This window comes from Rhinopithecus bieti, unplaced genomic scaffold (assembly GCF_001698545.2).
Source record: "Rhinopithecus bieti isolate Rb0 unplaced genomic scaffold, ASM169854v2 scaffold_81659, whole genome shotgun sequence".
Taxonomy (NCBI): domain Eukaryota; kingdom Metazoa; phylum Chordata; class Mammalia; order Primates; family Cercopithecidae; genus Rhinopithecus; species Rhinopithecus bieti.
Window position 1 is genome coordinate 162,200 of NW_016837762.1, and position 16,623 is coordinate 178,822.

The window sequence follows — 16,623 nt, forward strand, 5'->3', positions numbered from 1 at the left end:
CCAGGGATGAAGATATTCTGGATTATTTTCTAGAGACTATTATTTTAGCTGTTACATTTAGATCTATAATCCACCTGCAATGAACTTTTGTGAAGTGTGAGGAAAGGGTCAAATTTCTTTTTCTTTCTTTGATTTAGTAAGGCTATCCAACTGACCCCAAATTACTTATTGGAAAAAACCATTTTTCTCATTGCTCTGCAGTGCCATCTTTGAAATAAACCATGTGTGCATATACATAATACATGGTAATTTTCTGGCCTCCCTATTCTACTCCATTGATATATATATACTTATTCTTGGCCAATAGTTCAGTGTTTTAATGACCATACATTTATAATAAGTATTGATTTCTGCTACAGTGAATCCTCTCACTTTGATTATATTGTTCAAAATTATCTTAGCTATTTCTGGTCCTTTGCATTTATATATATACATATATTTAAAAGGAACTTCCAGTTGTCACAAATATCCTGCTCAGATTTTGACTAGAATTGCATTGTCTCCATATTGCATTGTCCTCCATTCTGGAGGAGAATGACTTCTTTACAATAGTGAATCTTCCAGTTCAATAGCATGGTATATTTTTCCATTTATTAGATGTTTAATTTTTCTCATTAATGCCTTACATATTTCTATGTATGAGGCCTTGCACATTTTTGTTAGGTTTATTCCTAAGTATTTAATGTTAATTCCTAATTTTAAAATGCCATTATAACTGGCATAATTAAAAATTTATTTTTCCAGCTCCTCATTGTTGCTGTACTGAAATATAATTGATTTTTAATTTTGACCTTTCATATGGCAACCATGCTAAATTCACTGATTAATTCCAACACTTTGTCTAAAGACTTGTTGGAATTTCCTTCACCAAAAATTGTGTCACCTGTGAACAATGAGTTTTACTTATGTTTTATTATTCTTTATAATCTCTTCTTTCCTACTGCACTGGCTACGATCTCCAGTATGATGTTGATAGAGGTGGTGACAGTAAGCTTCCTTGGCTATTTTAATCTCAGAGAGAATACTTTCAAATTAACTATTAAATATGATGTTTACATATTTTATATTAAATATGGTGTTTATAGGGTGTTTTGTTTCAAGGTGCCTTTTGTCAAACTAAGGATGCTCTTTTCTATTTGTAGTTTTGCCAGGAGTTTTTCTCTTGAATAAATGACGAACTTTATCAAATGCTTTTCTTACATCTGAGATCATGTTTTTGAGATTCTGTGAATATAGTTAATATATAAATGAACTGACAGACATCTGAATATTAACCAACCTTACAGTCCATGAATAAACCCAATTTGACCATGGTAAATCATCTTTTTTCTATATCACTAAATTCAATTTTCTAATATTTTATTTAAAGTTTTGTATCTATGTATTAGAGACAATCTCATGAATGAGACTGCCTTTTAATTTTCTTTCTTGCTACAACCTTTTCTTGTTTTATTATCAAGGTCATTCTGGTTTCACAAAATGTACTGGGACGTATTTCCTTTTCATCCGTTTTCTCTTTAAAAATTTGCATTGAATCCATGCAATTTGTTCTTTAAATGCTCAGTAGAATTCATTAGCAAAGCCATCTGGTTTTATAGTTTTCTTTTTTTTAACACTTTAAAGAAAGTAATTCCCTCTTTCTTGATTGAACTTGCCATGGATTTGTGAATTTTTTTAGTATTATAACAAATTCAACTTTTGGCTTAATGATCACTACCATTAATTTGTTTCTCTTTCATTAATTTCTACTCTTATTTCTATTATTTCCTTCATTGTACTGTTTTTGAGTTTGATATTCTATTCTTTTTCTTTTTTTTTTTTTTTTTTTGACAGAGTCTTGCTCTGTCGCCAGGGCTGGAGTGCAGTGGCTGGATCTCAACTCACTGCAAGCTCCGCCTCCCAGGTTTATGCCATTCTCCTGCCTCAGCCTCCCATGTAGCTGGGACTACAGGCACCCACCACCTCGCCCAGCTAGTTTTTTGTATTTTTTAGTAGAGACGGGGTTTCACCGTATTAGCCAGGATGGTCTCGATCTCCTGACCTCGTGATCCACCCGTCTCGGCCTCCCAAAGTGCTGGGATTACAGGCTTGAGCCACCGCGCCCGGCCTCTATTCTTTTTCTAACTTCTTGTGATGGATGCTTAGGTCATGGATAATCAGCCTTTTCTCTCTTTAATATGAGGGTCTTCAAAAAGCTCATGGAAAATGTATATTATGAAAAATTATGCATGGATTAAAAATTTTTTTTGCACCAAAATAAACGTGTGCTAACTTGTTATAACATGTCTGAACAGAATTTAGTTTGAGGAACTAAGAAGGCAAAGACATCAGTTTGAAAACAGCCCCTATCGGAGTAACATGAATTCTGCTGAAATTGAAGCAAGTACAAACATCCAATTTATAGCGAAGCTTGGGTGGAAGAATAGTGAAATCACTGCTGCTTTACAAAAAATGTATAGGGGCAATTCTCCCAAAGAAATTAGCAGTTTACAAATAGATAACCTGTTTTAAGATGATGATGAAAATGAAGCCCACAGTGGTAGACCATCCATACCAATTTGTGAGGAAAAAATTCATTTAGTTTGTGCCCTAATTAAAGAGGACTGATGATTAACAGCAGACACAATAACCAACACCACAGACATCTCAACTGGTTCATCTTATACAATCCTGACTGAAAAATTAAACTTTAGCAAATGCTCCATGTGACGGGCACCAAAACTCATCAGCAGTAGACAAGCAGAGCTTTCAATGACAATTTTCAACAAATGGGATTAAGATTCTACAGATCTTCAAAGAATTGTAACAGGAGACGGAACATGGCTTTACCAGTGCTATCCTAAAAGCAGCGCAATAAAAACAACGGCTACCAAGTGATGGAAGTGGTCCAGTCAAAGCAAAAGTGGACTAGTCAAGAGCAAAAGTCATGGCAACAGATTTTTGGGGTGCTCAAGGAAAGTCACTTGTTGACTTTCCGGAGGCTAAAGAACAATGACATCTGCTATTATAAAAGTGTTTTGAGAAAGCTAGCCAAAGCTTTAGCAGAAAAATATCTTGGAGAACTATACCAGAAAGTCCTTTTTCACCATGACAATGCTCCTGCTCATTCTTCTCATCAAATGAGGGCAATTTTGCAAGAGATTTGATGGGAAATCATTAGGCATTCATCTTACAGTCCTGACTTGGCTCCTTCTGACTTCTTTTGGTTTCCTAATCTTAAAAAAGTCTTTAAAAGCCACCCAATTTTCTTCAGTTAATAATGTAGAGAAGGTGGCACTGATGTGGTTAAGTTTCTAGGACTTAGTTCTGGGATGGATTCTTTAGGCATGGACTAAGCAAAGACTTCGAAAAATGTCTTGACCTTGATGGAGATTATGTTAATAAATAAAGTATATATTTTTAAAATTTTATCTTTTAATTCTATTCTTCCACAAAACTTTTTGAAGTCCCCTTGTATATGTGTTTAAGGCTATGCATTTCATTCTAAGAAAGGCTTTACTTACAGCCCACAAGTTTAGTATATAGTACTTTCATTATTCTCCAGCTAAAAATATTTTCCAGTTTCCATAGTAATTTATTCTTCAACTCACTGGTTATCAGGAAGTATTTTTTAAAATTATCTTTTTGTTATCAAATTGAATACCAACTTAATGCTACTCTGATTAGAGAACATAGTCTATCATTTCACTAATGTGACCTTTGTTGAGATTTGCTTTATGACCCAGCTTATGGTCAATTTTGATAAATGTTACTGTCTTTTTTATCTTGATGTATCAGAGTGTAAAGTGAACAACACATAAATCTATATTTGTATGGCTGATGTGTGAAGAGGTTGTATTGTGAACAATGCTTATACATGTCAGTAACTCAACTGACGCAGAACACAAAAGACATTTAAAACCAATGTATTTTTGCCTATACTTACTCGTAAATCTTGACAAGCCAGAATGTTGTCAAGCCATTTATATAGGTAGCCATCTGGGGAAAGGCCCACATTGTCGAAGACCGGGCCACAGCACAGTACTGCTGACATTGCCTGATGATAAAAACACAAGACATGGAAGTGAAACTTGGAATGATCTAATGGTATCCAACTGACTTTATAAAACATAATTGTCAGACTTACAAATGATAAGGACCCTCTAAAGACACTTATTTCCCCAAGATTTTTAAAGCACTCTTTAGTAGATTTAATAAAAAATACCGGATTCCAAATTTGGCTTTCATAAGAATTAAAAACCCGTAAGTTTACCTTTGTGGACTTTTAATTTTATAATTATAACAACTCTTTATGACCAGAGTAAGTATTCAAAACCAAAAAACCATTTTGCAATATTTAAAATAAGCTTTCCTTCAATGTTTCAAATGAATTCTGCTTATAAGATAAATATAGCTTTTCAAATTTTGCTTTTACGACAAATATTGGACTAATGTATTGAACTGAGACAGCATAAAATATATGAAAAATATGAAAGTAAATAATTATAATCCTTAATCAAAGGTAAATAAAATGAAAAATATAAATTCAGTTCCTCTAAAGGGGTGGGTGGAGGGAAAAATCAAGGGAAAGTAGGAGAAGAGGAGATCTTGAATAACTTTGTAATTGGCAGGTCCAACTGACTATCAGGGCCATAGTTTAAATTAGCTCCATCGAGGCGAAGGTAACCTGAGAGTCAGCAACTTATGTTCTGTATGACAGAGCTGATATACAGTTAGTTTTCTGAAGGAAATTGGACTGTAAAGGAGTCATGCTTCTGAAGGCTTTGAATAGTCCTAGTTGGGGGGAAATTTATTTCTGGCAGTCTTCTAGGACAAAAGGACATTAAAAAGGGAATGTTGCTCTGGGTAGACTTTGAACTTGGGGTGATGTCTAATTTTTTTCTTTTTTAGGTTGAAAGTTAATTGACAAGGCAGCTATATACTGGGCAAATGAGCAAAAATATATGGTTCCCATACAGGAGAAATATGAGAAGAAAATGGGAGCTTAGAAAAGCTATGCATGTGTGTGTCCATGTGATTTTTTGTACGTGCGCTTAGATTTTATTCTATTCTATCGTATTATTTAAGTTTATTTTTAAGGCATGGTTGTTAGTTTCCTGAGAGAGACCATCCATCTGACAAAAGTCATTCGTGAGTACAATGTCACCTACTTTTAATGCACAGTACTGATATCTTGTAATCTGATGATTTCTGTCACTGTAACGGTCCAGAGGAGTGAACATAATGCTGAAGGGTCCTGCCCACTGGCTGAATAAGATGAAAAGATGGTGCCTCAGGCTTTGCTGGGGGAAGAGAAATCTTCGGTGGTGAACTACGGAGAAGAACACACTTAGAGGTTACAAGACTGGAAATACTCTATATCGCTATTATGTATATTTCTTACATTTTGAGGAAAGGAACCACTTGATTTTTTAACTACGATTTTCTTTAGGCAATGCAACGTGCACTTAAAAAGTCAAGCTGTATTTCTTTTCTAAGTGTTCACTCTTCCCGTCCTCACGTTGCAGTCAGCAGCCCCTTGACTCAGAGTGGGAAAGAAAGATGAAAAATAGGACCTGCAGGGATTTTTTTCTAATCAATACCTGGGAAAACTGCAACACTTCCCACTCAGCTGCTGCTTACATATCAAATGTTTTTTGACTGCTGCCCATCTTTAAGAGAACTCGGAAATAGCACAGACTGTCTATTTCAAACTCACATAGGTACTTCACTTTAACTGAAGAAGTAAACTCAAATCTTAATTTAGGGTCACTGAAGCTGAGAAGGATTGGTAAGGAGGTTACTAACATCAAAATGGTGAAAAGCAGAAACATTAGTTGACAAGGGGCTTTTGTAATAATACCAAAACTTTTAATTATAATAATTTTTTATAGCAAACTAACCAGCTGTTTTTTTTTTCTATGTTCTATTAGAACGAATATGTTTCATACCCATTTGCTCTGTGAAAGATAATTTTCTCCATAATGTAATATTTAATCAAATGTAAAATATATTAAGCTTTATATAATTACATTTAATGTGTTGGTAGGATAGAGTCAGAGAGAAGAAATATTGCTGAAATTACCTGTTCACAGATTAGTACAGAGACAATGTGAAAAAAAATGAAGCCTGTGTGAATGTTACCTCTGAATTACTTCCTTCCTATGGAAATCACATCAGTTCATTTTCAGATGGAAACCAAAACAAAGAATAGAAATGACACACACAAAGCCCGATTTAATACTTATCATTCCCTTTCCAACTCTGTGCTGAGTAATGACAATCTGTTCTCATATATATGTCCTAGTATCTCAAAGTAAATAATCCCATCCCAGACCTGCATAAAGGCCAGTAGGGTTAAAGAGGAAAGCATGGTAATAAAGAATACAAATGGGCTTCCAAGCATGAATGGTAATTTCTTGTAATGGATCACTGTACCTGGAACACACTGAATCAAGTTGGCAACCATTGCACTAAAATGTGCCCGGATATCTTTAAGAATTTCAACTTCTTTGTCATTTTCAGCTTCTAGGAGCATGCGGGTCAAGTCCACGTATTCTAAGAACAAAGCTCCCAGGGCTAAAGTATCCCGCTCTAAGGCTCCATTTGTGCTGGAATAAAGGAAAATTAAATTTTTAGATGATCAGTCTTTATGTCAAACTAATACAGGCTTCATGAAAACTAAGATTCACTGTCACAACTCATACACTAAAGTTGTTCCTAACCTATATGCAGTGTAAAGAAAATACGAAAAAAGAAAAAGCGAGCTTTTGGATTTTTCTAAGTTAAGGGTATTATATTTAAAAACAAAAGAAAAGAGAGAGACAGAAAGAAAGACGAAAAGATCAGTTTGATGAGAAGAGAGCAACTCGGTAGAATTCTGACCCTACCTGTCACTTATTACACCAGCATCAGCCAGAAGTTCGAAAATTCGAAGTAGTTGTAGCCTTAACAAGTCTCGCCGTTCTCGGCGTTTCTTGTTCTGTGTAGAAAGAGGTAGTATCACTTACAGACACAGACAAAACAATATTAACTTTGCTTTAGAAAAAGGTATTAAGAAGAGGCATAATCTAGTCATTTTCAATTTTCTAAGCATAACAGTCAGCATATATTTTGCTTTCTTTCTAATCCTCAGAGGAAATGCTTGCTATCTATAGGCTGTAAGAGAAACACATCATAAGTGGGTCAGTAAATGTTAGGTGGAAATGTTGAGAAACAACAAGCCTCATTTCCCAGCTGCTCCCAGTGTCTGCTGAAAGGCATCTGAAACCAGTGAAAGGGGCAGGGGACATGAAGTAATCCCAGTTCTGGTCATGGAAGTAACACTGTTCTTATTCACACCGCTGAATTTCTGTTATTTCTTTATTTTTACATTTTATTTATTTATTTATTTTTGAGATAGGATCTCACCGTGTCACCCAGACTGGAGTGCAGTGGTGTGATCTTGGCTCACTGTAACCTTGAACTCCTGAGCTCAAGTGATCCTTCTGCCTCAGCCTCTTGAGTAGCTAGGACTATAGGCATGCACCACCACACCCGGCTACTCGAGTAGCTGGGACTACAGACATGCATCACCACACTCGGCTAATTTTAAACATTTTTGTAGACCTAGGTCTTGCAGCCTGGTCTCAAACTCTTAGCCTCAAGTCATCCTTCCACATTGGCCTGCCAAAGTGCTGGGATTACAGGCATGAGCTACTGCACCTGACCTAATTTCTGCTATTTCTTGTATCATTGCTACTATATGAGAAAGTTTCTTTTCTCTTTCTTTTTTTTTTTTTTTTTTTTGAGACAGAGTCTTGCTCTGTCATCCAGGCTGGAGTGCAGTGGCGTGATCTCGGCTCACTGCAACCTCCACCTCCCAGGTTCAAGCGATTCTCCTACCTCAGCCTCCTGAGTAGCTGGGACTACAGGTGCGCGCCACCAAGCCCAGCTAATTTTGTATTTTAGTAGAGACGGGGTTTCACCATGTTGGCCAGGATAGTCTCGATCTCTTGACCTGGTGATCCGCCCGCCTCGGCCTCCCAAAGTGCTGGGATTACAGGCGTGAGCCACCGTGCCCGGCCCTTTTCTAGTCTTTTTATTATTTTTATCCTGGTACAAAACTTTTCAGAATTCACTTCAGGAAAGGTGATGCTGGGGAAAATGCCTCATATGCCAGAGGAGACAAATTACATTCTTGGCCGTTCAACTACTTGTAAAAAAAACAAGCAAACACACAAAAACCCAAAATTCAATTTTAATTCAAACCTCCTGCAAAAGAATGTAATAGTTGACATACATGAGTATTTTAAGTTGTTTTGCATTTATATGTTTAGGACATAAAATCTATAGAACCATTTTATACTAATTACTTAATGAAAACTGAAAAATAATAAAAACAACAAAAGTTAAAATATCAAGAGTCATTGTTAAAAGCTGTTAGGTGTTTGTATTCTTTAGGGGAAACCACTGGGTTTGATTTAAATTCAGATAATTGTCCAAAAAACCAAGCCTTAATTATTTAAATTCAAATTCTTACCTCTGGTCTTCTTTCCAGAGCTTCTTTCATTAATGGATGAAGTTCTTCTACCAGTTCTCTACGGACGAAAAGGTCAGATTTGAAATTAATTGTTTTTGACACCAAACTTGTCACTAAATACTCTATATCCATTCAATCCCAAATCACTTGCTTTTTGCACTTTGCTTCTAACACTACAATCTCCCTGACCTCTCCATTTCCCAATCGTGTGCTAGGCTGGAAACAGGTATTGTCCATACTTTGTATTATTCGTCTTAATTCCAGTGCTATGCATATAATTTTGGCTCAGTAACTATTTATTGACTTGATTTTGATTTAATGTTCCAGAGATCTCTATGGCAAAAACAAACAAACAAACAAACAAACCCTATGTGAACAATTAAACAAACAATATTTTCCAAGATTTTCTAAATTCAAGTACTTTACTACAAGCTATGGAGCTGAAGATAAATAAAATTGAGCCCCTGCACACAAGAAATTTTCAGTCTAATTAGTGGAAAAGAGATGGGTGCGATTACCCCAGCGCTGCATTTGGGATCTGTGCTCAGGAGACTGACCTCTAGTTGACTTTAAAACAAAGCCTTTTTTGGATTTCAGAGCTAAATTCCTTTATTTCCACTATATAATAAATAAAAAATTCTGTATGGCAAGTACTAAAATTGCGAGATTCTCATCAAAACCTTTTCTTTTATATAGTAAAATATAAATATTGATCACAATATATGTCTTTGTCCTGATTATCTCCAGTTCTCAACATTATACTTTCTAATCTAATTAGTTCTCTTCTTCAGGAAATAACTTCTGAATCGCTAGGTCAAAAAAACAGACAAAAAGATAAGATGTAGCTTGTTGTCAGACTAGTATGTAGGTATTTTGTCTACAGTACGCCCAGGTTTGAAAACCTTTTACTTTCTGGTAGGACATTTTGTTCTATTAAACATCACCAGCCAGGAAAATCCAAAGATGGGAGTAAACTCTATGCCATTCCATACTGAGAGACAGAAAGCCTGGGTTCTATTCCTGATTTCTCCAATGCAGACATTAGAATTTCTTCATCGAAGAAATGGGAATAACATCGTTAGTCTCCTCCACTTTACAGCGGCCATTTAACAAATATTTACATTGTGAATATTTACATTTAATATGTCCTCTCAATAAATTTATGAGATGGATTCTATAATTATACTAACATTTAAAAAACTAGACAGATACACTTATTTATTTTTATTTACTATGCCAATTTTACAGTTGAGAAAACTGAAGCCCAGAGACATTAAGTTTTCTAGACTCATGAGGCTAGCTGGTTATATAATCTTACCTGTCTCTAGGAATATTTAGAGGTCCATATATGCAAAACAATCTTAGATTATTCGGGAAAGAATGTAGGGTAATTTCAGGGATTGTTATTGTTATCTCCTTGTATTTCTTTTCTTTTTCTTTTTTTTTTTTTTTGGTGACAGAGTCTCACTCTGCCGCCCAGGCTGGAGTGCACTGCAACCTCTGCCTCCCAGGTTCAAGCTATTCTCCTGCCTTAGCCTCCTGAGTAGCTGGGACTACAGGCGCACACCCATGCCTGGCTATTTTTGTACTTTTAGTAGAGATGGGGTTTCACCGTGTTGCCCAGGCTGGTCTTGAACTCCTGACCTCAGGTGATCCACTCGCTTTAGCCTCCCAAAGTGCTGGGATTACAGGCATGAGCCACTGCGCCTGGCCATCTCCTTGTATTTCTATATTATATTTTGTCTTAACTAATTAACCAATAACTAGTAAAACTCTGGTTAACTGGTACCTACACAGTCAGAACCCACAATTACTTCTTTTAAGAATGAAATCTGGGCCGGGCACGGTGGTTCACGCCTGTAATCCCAGCACTTTGGAAGGCTGAGGTGGATGGATCACAAGGTCAGGAGTTCGAGACCATCCTGACCAATATAGTGAAACCCCGTCTCTACTAAAAATACAAAATATTAGCTGGGAGTGGTGTTGTGCACCACTGTAATCCCAGCTACTCAGGAGGCCGAGGCAGGAGAATTGCTTGAACCTAGGAGGCAGAGGTTGCAGTGAGCCGAGATCACGCCACTGCACTCTAGCTTGGGCAACAGAGTGAGACTCTGTCTCAAAAAAAAAATAAAAAAAATTAAAAAAAAAAATTAAAAAAAAAATCTGACTCTAACCATAAATAACTTAGATCTTTTCAATAGCCTCTAAAACATCTTATTAATCTTTATTTTCAAGTAGAGTTTCTCACAAATGCTTGGCGGTTTCTTATTTCTATCTACATGGAAAATTTTGTTTGAGATTTTATTTGTCCATATAGGGTTTTGTTGCTTAGCTAAAGTCATCAGAGGCAACCCAAACTAACATTTTACAATGTCTCTTTCAAAGGCTTTGACAGTGCTTCAGATGGAATGTTTATTTGATTGCAAATGTGAATAAATAAGGAATCCAGAAAGCAGGTATATGGTTATATTAAGGCAAAGAAAGTGCCCTACAGAAAGATCAACCAAGTTGGGCGTGGTGGCTCAAACTTGTAATCCCAGCACTTTGGGAGTGGATCACTTGAGGTCAGAAGTTTGAGAACAGCCTGACCAACATGGTGAAACCCTGTCTCTACTCTAAATACGAACATTAGCTGGACGTGGTGGTGCAGGTCTGTAGTCCCAGCTATTCAGAAGACTGAGGCAGGAGAATCGCTTGAATCCAGAAGGCAGAGGTTGCAGTGAGCTGAGATTGTGCCACTGCACTCCAGCCTGGCAACAGAGCGAGACTCTGTCTCAAACAAAAAAAGAAAGAAAGAAAGAAAGAAAGAAAGAAAGAAAGAAAGAAAGAAAGAAAGAAAGATCAACCAACGGAACTGAACACATTAGAAAGGGTTTTATCAATGCTTAACCTTTGAGAGTCCGTTGGGTAAATGTCTGATGAGCAGACTGTTATTGTTTTGACGTGACAGCCTCTGAACAGTCTGGCTTACTGGGACTGATACTGAATTATCTTCATTTATAGTTGTCTAAAACAAAACTTGCCAGTGAAATAAAACTTGAGAGGTAAAATCAAAGTTACAATGACTAAAAGTGACAGGTGAGGCAGTTGCAAGGAATGCTTGTTACATGCACATCAACCAAGATGATGTAGTGGGAGTCACACAAAGCCTATAAACTCTCCAGGTACTCGCCAACACACAGACTCAAATTTGAGTTAATAAAGGAACGACAATAGCAGCAGCATGTATGAATTTAGAACAACTCATTAAGACTACTGTACCTGAAAACAAGGGAATTTGTTCTTCCAAATCCTAAAACTAAGGACTCTGTGATCTCAATGCTCTCTAGTCTCATCAAAGGCACCAACTGCTTTAACAGAACTCCCACCGATGGGGTGCCTATGGCCTGAAACAAGTTGAATACAAGTGAAAAAGAGGTAACATGGTAACGGATGGTTCCTTTAATCAAAGGATGGTTCCATTATAACAGTTTCAAAGTACTGAACCACATCCCAAGGCACTGCCATCATTTCAGGAAACACCACACACACACATACACACACACACACAACCCCACAAATTTAATACAGCAAAATGAATGCAATTCTCACCTGGAACACAAATTCTAAAAAAAATTTTTATAATGGTTTTCTTCTTTTTAAAACCATTTAAGTCTACAAAGCTATCTTTAACAAGATAATTTATTTAATCAAGGCATGATTTAAAGGTGAATACTCGGTGAGGAGTGACAGAAATGTAGTGTGGTGTTGTAGGACACAAACCAAACCTCAGGGCACGAATAAATACAAGTCACTCTATGGTCTTAAGTAAGTTTCTCAACTTTTCTTTATCTTTGGTTCCCTACTTGTCAGGGAGGAGTAATAAATTATTCATATAAACACTCAATGGAATTTAGAAATGTGTAGGATGAAAATCTGATCCCATAATACTCCAGATGGCAGGCACAGTGCAATTTGCACTGTGAACTCTAGACAAACAAGCTAAAAAAAAACCTTACAGAATAATTCTTCTGAAGCATGTCATGTCACCTTGTTATCGTAGCTCACTGTACCATCAGGTGTGGTCGCCATTATTTCTGGAGTGGAAGCTCTTAAGTGTCCTGGGCTCATAATACTGGGTTTTGCAACTCCAAAACAAAGAATTAGGTAATTTCTCCACAAAGTGACATAGTTGTCTCCGCTGCCGGCAGTGCTGGTTTTCTTGGCATTAATTGGGCTACTAGAAATATGGAGTCAAAAACAAGAGTGAAACTAAGTTCTGGATTTTAAATATCACTTATTAAATAAAGATCATAGGAAGTACTCAAATAGAGTTGAACAACTGTCGATTGAGAATGTTATTCAAAGAGTATCTGCATTGGATGAGAAGTCAAACAGAAGAACTTTAAAGTATCTTTTACCATTAAAAGTCTGAAATTATAGACTTAGACAATCATACTGATTATTGAGGGAAAAAACCACTAGCTTTAGACAAATTTTTTTTAATGTTTTTACTCAATGTTAAGAATTCTCTAGTAGGAAGTTCAGAAATCGGGGTGATAACATCCCAATCTCTTGTACAAAATGAAAATGTAAGAGGGCAGATGGAAAAACAACAGGGCAGAGGAAAACACAAGGATCCCTTACTTTGGATCCACCAGAGGCATCACCGACTGGAGTCGAGTGAAGGCATAAGGCCAGGCATAGCTGAGGGCTGTGGGGCAGTGCTTGGGTAAGTTCTCCTGCCGGAGGAAGCTGAAGAGGCAGAGGACCCACGGGTCTTTGACAGACTGTGCGAATATCCAGACATGGGAAGGGCTTTTCACATCATAATGGCTATTGACCAGGACTGCGTTCCATTCCACCAACCACTGCAGATCCACATTGTGGGTGAGTGGTAATGTTGCCTGTAGGTACAAGAGGTAGGTTGTGAGTTAAACCCGAACTGAAGTTATCCCTCCTCAACAGGGCTCAGCCTGAAGACTCATTCTTGCACAGTGCTTCTCCTGAGTGCACTGGGCTGGCTTTGAATCTGAAATACCAATCCTGCACCTACCACATTTGACCTCGGTGTGTGGTCATCAGTCTTCCTATGCTAGATGATAAGCAGCTTAAGCGCAAAATTTAAGAACTTGGATCATATTTTGACAGGTTTATCGTCACAGAGCACTGCGTATCAGTACACAGAAGCTGTTCACTAATTATTTGTTGAATGAACATATGGCAGTAAATTTAAACTGAACCATGGATTCACTATTTTAAAATTCTGAAAAGTTATTCATCTCTGAGACTCACAAATATGTTTCTTTCATTGTAATTAATAATTCTTAAAGCTATGATCTTCTCTCTTTCCTTACACTAAAATATCTTCCCTTTGATTTAGAGAGAGGGCTAAGCACAATCTCTTTTATGAAGGGCATTCTACTGACAGTTTTTGAGATAAGATACCTACATATTCTTATTTTATGTATGATGTATGTATGTATGTATGAAGACAGAGTCTTGCTCTGTCACACAGATTGGAGTGCAGTGGTGTGATCTTGGCTCACTGCCACTTCCGCCTCCCAGGTTCAAGCGATTCTTGTACCTCAGCCTCCCGAGTAGCTGGGATTACAGGCACACGCCACCATGCCTGGCTAATTTTTGTATTATTGTTTAGGAGAGACAGAGTTTCACCATGTTGGCCAGGCTGGTCTCGAATTGCTGACCTCAAGTGATCTGCCTGCTTTGGCCTCCCAAAGTGCTGGCATTATAGGCGTGAACCATCACACCCGGCCAAGATACCTACATATTCTCATCCTATGATAGCAAGTCAAAATAAAAATCTCTTGAAAGGTAAACATCTATATTAATAAGTTCTTATATTCCATTTTGTTCTCTTTTAAGTCTAGACACCAAAGTTCAGGGGACATCAATTTTCAAAGAATCCAGCTATTGTGCCAAGAGAGGACACTGCTTTTATGTTTGTTAGGCATGTAAAATGATAAGTTTATCTGTTGGGTTTATGAGTTCCCATGGGTAAGAGTGTTTTAATAGTGGCCTCAATGGTCAATAGGCTGTAAGGGGCAGAGATGGAGCTGCAGAGCCTGAGAGATGAGATGGCAACATAGGCTCTGCCCAAAGCCTGTGACCTGGGAAAATTACTGAACATCCCAGAATCTCTGTTTATTGAATTTATGACTTGGGAATTATAATGCTGATCTCACCAAATCTTTCAGTGAATTACATGAAGTAACAGCTGTAAAAACACCTGGCACAAAGCAGGCATCGCTTTTCTCCCATTACTCTCTCCCCGTTTCTGTACATCTTCCTAAGTTCAGTATTGCTGAGCTAGTTACCCAGCTTAAGATTTTGATTTTGGTACACACAGAACAAAAGTACATGAACAAAATATAAAGTGTTATCTGTAGGCAAGTAGGATACATACATTAAACAAAGCTTAATATTCCGTTCCATGTCAAAACAATTTGAAATTCTAAAAGAGGTAGGACTATTTCACTATAACTGTTAAGGTCTGCAGTACCTGGCTTACAGTTTTAGTGTATTATTATTATGACCATAAGCAAGAACAGGGCCACTAAAAATAGGAATCTGGGTTCAATGAAGTTAGAAAAGGCCATGGAGAGCTCCGAAATGTCTTCAGGTTTTGTATACATTTATAATTATCTGACAAGTATCTGCACATCAGGCATCAGCAACATCAGTAACATGGATTCTGCAAGGAGTCTCAGCTCTGCCCTGCCTCCCTTCAGCTATTTAGCCCAAATTAATGCAGATCCTGTTATTATACTTTTATTTTTAAAGTCAGATAACTAAAATCAGTTTAAATTTCCCTTCTACACTTGTTCAGGAAATTGAAAGTTGCCAATGTGCTTTTAAAAAGGAAGAATGTATTTGTGTAGCAGATAAACCTCTCCTAGGTTCAGAGTCCAAACCTGGGAAGGAGAGTTCGAGAGCCCAGACTTGACCCTGGGCTCTAAAACTCTCCTTTTGAGTGACTGTGGACTCCTCCCTTAACATTTTTGAGTTTCAGTAACTGTGAGAACCAAATCAAATAATAAATGTGAAAGCACTTTGTAAACTATAAAGTACCACATAAATAGAAGTTACATATTAAGTACAATATTAATTGTTAAGTCTAATATTAAGTGATAAGTACAATGAAAAAGGCAAAGTAATTTTCCCTAAGAATCCTGAGCAATTCTTCTTAAAATTGTAGTTTACAAGTATTATCTATATTCCTAAGACCCAGATTTTGTGTGAAATTTATCTGAATGTCTCTTAAACTAACATCTGAAAAACTAGTCTTATCTTCGTAAGTACCTTTGGGTCAGTTTACTAATCTGCCATAAACACCCAAGTTATTCCACATAATTTTTCATTGACTCTCTACTTTAGATAGGTCCAGAGCTTTTAAGAGCCATTAATTGGAATCAAATGTGTACTTACTGAATCCGAAACTGCTACGTGAATAAAACTTTCTAGAATGGAAGAACTTAGCTGATCCATGACATCAATCATCGGCCTGTCGTCATCCTGTACAAAGAGGAGGCGATTACTCTCTATGGGAAAATTAATCCTCCCCACCCACCCCACCACCTTCGTCTGATGCACGAAGCAGGACAGCTTGCGAGACAGCGATAAGGATTTTCTCACAGAAAAGTGAGTGCCTATAGGGTGGAAGGCAGTGAGTAAAACTCCTGTGGTTCTGAGCTTCATCTTTCAAGTTTAATGGAAGATAATTAGAATTCCAATTTCACTTTGTACTGAAAAGACATATACCTGAATTTCAGACTCATACATGTACATGAGAATCTACCAGCACCATACGTTATTCACTACGGTGTTCATGTTATTAATTTCGAGAAGTAGAAATCCTGCAAGAACATGCTTTGTTAGACCACCAACTAAAATGCTACTTATTTTAAGTCATTGGTCTGTTAAAATAACTGATAAATTGTTTACTGTGACTGAATTTTAGTCCCAAAGAAACCAGACTGACAACACACTCTTTGTAGTATCTACATAGTATATAACAATTTGATATAATATGCAAATTGGAAAGGGCATGAGAGAGTAAGTGAAAATGCTACATGAATAATATCATAAATATATTTATATATCATAAATAAATTTATATATTT

At 36.9% G+C, this 16,623-nt stretch overlaps 1 protein-coding gene across 7 annotated transcripts in view; it reads right to left on the bottom strand.

Annotated features, from left to right (window-relative positions):
- The window catches only part of FRY (FRY microtubule binding protein), a 275,761-nt gene that overhangs the window by 110,426 nt on the left and 148,712 nt on the right, over nt 1–16,623 (bottom strand). For all 7 annotated transcript variants that reach the window (XR_001884138.1, XR_001884139.1, XR_001884140.1 and 4 more), the window contains exons 20-28: nt 15,929–16,015; nt 13,127–13,386; nt 12,530–12,719; nt 11,762–11,886; nt 8,501–8,558; nt 6,870–6,961; nt 6,418–6,590; nt 5,151–5,311; nt 3,926–4,036 (exon numbers count right to left, since the gene is read on the bottom strand). Coding sequence is in view for 4 of the 7 variants with exons in the window: in XM_017865930.1 (XP_017721419.1) it covers nt 3,926–4,036; nt 5,151–5,311; nt 6,418–6,590; nt 6,870–6,961; nt 8,501–8,558; nt 11,762–11,886; nt 12,530–12,719; nt 13,127–13,386; nt 15,929–16,015 (1,257 nt within the window). In the remaining 3 variants the exon portion in view is untranslated. The remainder of the gene's footprint in view (nt 1–3,925; nt 4,037–5,150; nt 5,312–6,417; nt 6,591–6,869; nt 6,962–8,500; nt 8,559–11,761; nt 11,887–12,529; nt 12,720–13,126; nt 13,387–15,928; nt 16,016–16,623) is intronic.